Source organism: Anastrepha ludens, chromosome 2 (genome assembly GCF_028408465.1).
Source record: "Anastrepha ludens isolate Willacy chromosome 2, idAnaLude1.1, whole genome shotgun sequence".
In the NCBI taxonomy this organism is placed as follows: Eukaryota; Metazoa; Arthropoda; class Insecta; order Diptera; family Tephritidae; genus Anastrepha; species Anastrepha ludens.
The window spans coordinates 122,594,999-122,601,985 of record NC_071498.1 but is presented as its reverse complement, the minus strand read 5'-3'; the positions used below and the strand labels follow the sequence as shown (position 1 = coordinate 122,601,985).

The 6,987-nt window shown below is 35.6% G+C and overlaps 1 protein-coding gene across 1 annotated transcript; it reads right to left on the bottom strand.

Annotated features, from left to right (window-relative positions):
* Positions 1 to 1,341: 1,341 nt before the first annotated feature.
* Positions 1,342 to 6,610, bottom strand: LOC128854758 (piggyBac transposable element-derived protein 3-like). The gene is made up of 4 exons (XM_054089132.1): positions 6,600 to 6,610; positions 6,106 to 6,329; positions 5,377 to 6,030; positions 1,342 to 1,373 (listed from the first exon to the last, which is right to left on the bottom strand). The coding sequence occupies exons 1-4, from the start codon at positions 6,608 to 6,610 to the stop codon at positions 1,342 to 1,344; spliced, it is 921 nt and encodes a 306-aa protein (XP_053945107.1).
* Between the last annotated feature and the right edge of the window lie 377 nt (positions 6,611 to 6,987).

Here is a 6,987-nt window from a genome sequence, read left to right as displayed (position 1 = left end):
CCTCAGAACAGAGTTATAACAAAAATTAAGATACAAATAGAGTAATTCAAATTAGAGTTAAAAGCGTGGGATGCATTTTGCTTCACTTTCATAACCCTCTGTACATAGGTAATATAGTTGCCAATAGAATGATTGTAATATTTACTATACCGTGTGACTTCTGGCTATTCCCAAAACTCAAGAGACCACTCCGGGGAACGCGTTTCGAGTCGATTGAGGAGATAGAAGAATCGAAGAAGGTGCTGATGGCTATACCGGAAATGGACTATTTGGCATGTTTCGGGGATTAGAAAAATCGTTGGCATAAGTGTATTTCATCGAGAGGGGATTGTTTTGAAGGGGATGAAACTGATTTACAAGAATAAATAAAGATTTTTCATTTTACAACCAAATTCACCTTACTTTTTGCCCACAGGTAAAAAAAGAAAATATTAATCCTGGCAGTCCTAATAAGGATAATGAAAAACTTTTATCAAATTATTGCATTGTTATCGGTCCTTGATAGGTGTGCAAAATTTCAAGTCGATCAGATTTTTGGAAGCCAGTGAAAATTAAGCTCAAAGATTCCGTTACATACATACATACATACATACATACAACCCGACCTAATAAAAGTGTGTTAAAAACGTGAAGAAGAGATGTGTGAGTATAAGTAGTAGATGTATGGAGAGAATGAGTAAGGAAGTGTGTGTTGTTGGTAGTGGGAGCATGGGTATGTGACTATGTATATGCAGAAGCCGGTACAAATGACAAGTAGTGATTGGTGATAGTGTCTCGTATGTACAAAGATGTCGAAACATGCGAGCAGCACTCGGATTGGGGCGTTAGAGTAAGTCCACCTCAAGCGATGGGTGTCCAACACAAGCGGTTATATGGAAAAAATTCACAAGTGTGATTTTAGGCCTAGTTGAAGCTTGCACTTTACTATAGCACAATTTAATGAAATATGAAATTACATTTTTCAAACTTCTTCAGAAATTCGGAATAAAAAGTTTTAACTCATCAAGAAAATTTGCCGAATTCTTACAAATATTGTACAAAGTTCGAAACTTTACTTTATAACGTTCTTGTTGTAGTATGAACTATGTTTTTATAAAAGAATAATTGAAATGTAAATGGAAAAAAATAGTAGTTAAAACTTGTTAATATATTTTGTGTACTTTCTTTTGACATTGACCGAATATACATATATGTACATATGTATATGTGTGTCGCCAATTATTTAAGCAGCAATGGCTAAGCAACATAAGTAAAGCGAATATCAAATTATACTTCACTACTGAAGTGACTTGCAAGAACTTATGCTGGCACAATAAAAATATTATAAAATGGTGAGCCTCATTAGCCACCTTCACAATACAGCACGTGTGGTGCTAAAAGTTTTATAAAAAGAAAAATTAAAGTAATGGCAGCGGGAAGGGTTCGTTTTGCTCAGTTCTTAGTCATCGTTCTAATAGGCCAGCTTTAAGGCAAACAACTACCAACAGCAATAAGCCTTTAAGGTTTCTTTCTGGAGGCTCTCATTAACCGAAGCGCTCGTAATACAATCTACATTAATTACTTTACTAACCCATTTACTTAAACTATGGCACACTTTGGCCCCCTACTTCAGCAGCGCGCATTTTTTGTTGTCTCATTTACCTTTTTTTGCTGACTAACATTCTAAGTGCAACCGTCCCAATTACAAAAAAGAATGAGAAAAAGAAAATCAAAATAAGTGAAAAAGTTCACTAAAAAGCCACCGCCCTCATGCACTTCCCCAACGGAAACAACAGCAACAACTATGAACTGTAACAGTTTACGTAATCTTAATTTTAATGTGTTTTTCTTTTGTTCAATCTGTTTGGGCAACAAAAGCAATAAAGGCGCATTTCGCACGCGAAGTAGAAAGCACAGCAAAAATAGCAACAATGCGCTTTATTGAAGTAAAACACATTTCATCCTTCATAATTTTTGATGAGCTGCACAAAAAGGCTACTCCGCTTCATTTACTCACTTTTATTTACTCACACTTTTATGCTGCCTGGAGCTGTTGTTGATTGTTTTTGTTTTGCCTTTGTCTCTGTAGGCGGTAGGGCCTTTATGCTCGTACTCTTATATCAGAGATTTTATTATTTTTATGCGAAAAGTTAAATAGAAAAAATCCCAGTGGATTACATCTTACTTTGCTGCTAATTGGAATAAATTTGACATCAGAAACGCCGTAATAATGAGCCAATTTCGAGGGCAATACCAATTCGGAATGTTGGAATTATTATTGGTATTGTGTGGATTTAACTTGGGTTTTTTGTTTTTATTTTGTTTAGCGAGTTTTGGAGTTTTAAGGTAGGTAATTACAGTTTTGCTGCTGTGGAAAACAATTTCCGGTGAACTTCACTTTTCAAAACAGTGGTGGAATTAGGGTAAAAAATGTCTTCTTCCTATATTCTTACATAAATTTAAGTTGATAATGCGAGCCGCCGGATAATAAAATTAAGCTCAACTTCGTTAAATAGCTTTTAACTTTTTATAAAATACTGGCAAATACCAGGCGTACTTTGCTACGACTCAAAATAAAACGTATTACATTTTGTGTATTTGTGAAATGAAGCTCTGTCCGTACCACTATTAATTTATACCCCCAAAACTTCTTCTCATATGCCCCCCATTGCAAAATTATAAACACACCACATTTGTTTTTTTTATTAAAGTATAGCTTACGATGGTGGTGGAGGTGTTGTCTGCGAGTCACAGCCAATACCGAATTAGTCCAAAAGATGATATTCCTTGTAGAGCCACTGTTTTTATTAGTCGAATCATTTTGATTTGACTATGACTCTTCATATGTCGTCTATTTTATTTTTTAATTTCTTTCAAGCTAACCATAAAGAATTTCCCCAGCATTTTATGACGCAGAGTTCCCTGACTTGGGCACTCACACAGATAATGAAAGACTGTTTCCTTAGATTCTTCTTGATTGCAGGTTTTAAATCTATCGTTGTACGGCCACTCCATCTTACTGGCATGGCTTCCCAAAGGCCTTGGCTGGTTATTGTTAACGATTCGTTGAAATTGGTCCACGTTTGTTTAATTATTTTGCAGATACCCGTATTAGTCCATCTGTAAATGGCCTGCTTCTGGAATAGCGATAAGATCTTCCTTCTTCACATGTCTTGGGGACAGCCAATTTCTAGCGTTTCGGATTCGATGAGAATGAGGATGCCCTCTTTCTCATCAGCTCATCAACTTTCTTATTTCCTTCTATATTCCTCGGAGCGGGTATCTAGATGAGAGTGATGTTTGTCGTGGTGTGGTGTCACGCCTGTTAACGAGGCGTCGCAATGTTAACGAAGAAATCAACGGTAATGTTGCCTTTGTTGTTTTTTTCTTCTCAAACTAAATCTCTTCACATCATACTCCATTTAAGAATTCTGCATTCTCACACATGGAAACAAGTAATTCATGGAGAGTGAATGAGCTCAGAGAGGGGTCCAATACGCAGCAACACCAAGAATGATAGAAAGAAGATTGCGCCCATCAGAGAGTACGTGATGTCACGTTTTTCCAAGTTGTGCAGTATTGCCAACCATTTGCTCTTCGCAATAAATTTAGTGCTTTCTTATACCGAAAATTTGGAAGTTTCGTGTTTGTTTTTTTTTTTTTTAATTTAAAGCTACCGAAGCTTTAAGTTAAAAAAAATTGTATTATTATACAAAAGACGGTTAAAAAAGGCCACTCTGAGAAGATTTTAGAGCTAATGAAAATTAGTTGGTTCTTATAAAATTTGATATTTTGAAAGTGTGAAATTAATGTATTGCTCCTTTTAAGGTTACGCAAGAATATTAAATGCCCCTCTCTCAATTCGTCTTAAGATTGAAAACCTTTTTACACATTTTAAAAGGCGTTTGAATTTACTGAATGCGGATTAAAACCATAGAGGTGTAATCGTTTCTTCCGGCCATCAATCCTTAGTGGGACATAGGGCATCAAGAGGTGTATTCATTGTAAAAATAAGCCACAAAATGCCAGAAAATACTAAGGAAACCATACTGACATTTTTACAAAAAGAGTACCTTATCTAGTTACATAACCTCAAATTTAGCAAATAAGTCGTTCCCTTAACAAAATAGTCTCGATTAACAAAAAAAAAAACTCATAAATTAAATTGTACATAAGCATAACACATTTATTTACAAAAACGCACATTCGAAAGACAATTTGTCACGCATACAAAGTTCTTTAAGTGATTCAATAAGAATTTGGGGTTTTATTTTCGTTAAATGGGCATCTTAGTGCGTTTTAATATCCAAGGCTAGGCAACAGTGCAGTAGCGAGAGAGAGATTTGACTGCCGAAAACAGAAGAACACTAACAACACCTGCAATCGCGGGCAACGCCACCAGATGTTAAAAAAAAGTAAAGCTAAATAACACTGAGTGAATTATTTGAATAATTATTAAAAAATGTATATTTTACAAAACATTACAATATATTTTAATTAGAACAGGCTAGAAAAATGTCATGAAGAACGAACTAAAACTCCGAGATGGAATAACAAAAAAAAAATGCTAAATCAAGTTACGAAAATGGTAATCTGGCTATACTGGAGCTAAAAGCACGTAACTCGTTGTCAAATTCGCTGAGAGCAAAGTAACGGGACCACGATGGGCGCCATCTCATTATTCTTTCCATCATGCAGCAACACTGAATCACAGATCAAATCATCGGTTGCTTGTTCAGCACCAGTACTAACTCTGCGCCTTACTCTGTTAATCAATTTAAGGCAGGCATGTCATAGCACGCGCATGAATGATTATTAGCAATAACAATTAGTTTTAAATTTATGGGAGAATTGTTTTTGTAATTGATTCACACGTGATTTTTTGCATTTGGTTGTGCTGAAATTATACGTGCTTTCGGTATTTTTTCCCTAGTATAATTTGAAAGGAAATTAACCCGGGAAGTCCCATAACTTTTTTTGTTTTGGATTTTTGTGAAATGTTGTATACTTATGTATTTCGATCTCCAGAGCACGAAAATGAAGTCCATTTTTATTTTCCTCGCTTCGATTTTCCGGAAAATGCGGAAAACTAGCGTTACCATATGGTAATCGTGGGACCTTATGGTAATCGTGGGACCTTATGGTAATCGTGGAACTGGAATGACAGCGATTTCAATTCATCAGGAAAATCGTCGATCATGCTGACTAAAGGAGCGGCGCATTTTCCAAACTTTGCTTCGTACTCCAAATTCGATCGAGGATTCTTTCCTTGGTAAATTTCAAAATTCACCAAATAACCAGATAGAGTACATAGGGACCAGACTTTATATCCAAATCGTAATGGTGCGCCCTTTATAAATTACTTGCATCCATGTTTACCAAAATAGGATATCATACCTTCGTCGAAAGAAAGATTTTGTTCCGGATGGAAATTTTCTATCATTTTTGCTTTCAAATGATCCGTAAGAGGACGCAGTTTCCACATTTTGTCAGGATTTGGACCGTCTTTTGAAGAAGCCTTGGAATTTTCTTCCAAGGGGAGATTTTGCAAAATCTCTTGAAAACGATTCCGACGCATGGTGTTACTGACAAGATTGTTCCGAATGTCTTCATCCTGACTCCACAAATGTTTGTAATTGGAGTGATAATTGTAGCCAGTGACGATCAATATGCCTATGAATGCTCTAAGTTCGCTGACTGTTATATTTGGGTTCGGTCTATTCTGTTCCACCGAATATAACGCACTTTGTTCGCAAATATATTCCAATAATGTGCCATCAAAAAATTTTTCAAACTGTTCGTGTGGCAGTGAATGGCGACAATCTTCGTAATTTGGAAAAATTGGAATTAGAGATGACGATTTCTTCTTGACCCATTCAAATACAGTTTCCTTGTTTCCTGATGGCAATGCAACGTTTGAAGGTTTCGGTTCAATTTTACGTAAGCGCTTCCTCATTGGAGATTCTGAACGATTAGCCGTTGCTTCTTCATCCTCCTTCTCATTATAAGTGTCTTCAACCTCAATAACAGGCAAATCTCCTGGATTTGGTGCTGAAAAATTTAGAGCTTATAAGATTAAAATGATGGTATGCTTATATATTCTCTCTTCATCGAAACCTTGCATACGTCGCCCAATAGCCATAACACCTTCGCAGCCACCTCTTAGCTGAGCCGGGCAAACATTATCTGGAATGCCCGCACAATCATCTTCAGCGTCATCTTCGCCAGATTCGTTGCCATCCACAGGAGGCTCGATATAAAGAGTGGTTGGAATATCACACAGTTGATTTTGATCTTCTGCTTCATCGAGTTCTTGAATGAAATCAAGCATTTCTTGCAACGATAAACCGCTGTAATTCACAAAATATCAATAAATACGATCAAATGATCAAAAATCTCAAAAAAAAAAAAACTACACCAAACATAACTAAAACCCTGTACCCTAGACGTCCCACGGTTACCATATGGTAACGCCTTGAGTAAAATACAAAAAAGTTACACAAAAAATCAAATTTCAAACAAAACTAAACCTGCATTTACTAGTTTATTTCATTAGCTACCAACTGATGCAATTTTTTTGGAAATATATCAAAAAAGCAAAAAGTTATTCATATACTTACCGACGTGCCATGTTAAAAAACCACAATAATTCACTTTTTTTCACCTGAGTTTGACGTCTTATAGCTTTGCTAGCTGCACTAAAAATAACAAAAAAACTTATGTTTTTCCGTGAGCTGCATTTATTCTGCGTGAAATACAGTTATTCTTTTTGGTTTTTGTTATTTAGTTCAGACATAATACGTAAAATTGCAACGGCCTGTTTGCATTACCATATGGTAATCGTGGGAAGATTCGGGTTAAATTGTTTTTTATATCTTTCATTATATTAAAAAAAAAATTAACTAACGGATCTGTAACATTTTTATTGACTGATATTCAAATGTTAAATTGACTGATGTCAATAAAAAAAAAAATTAGTAACTCTAAAAGTTAAGTTAAAGGCTCCAC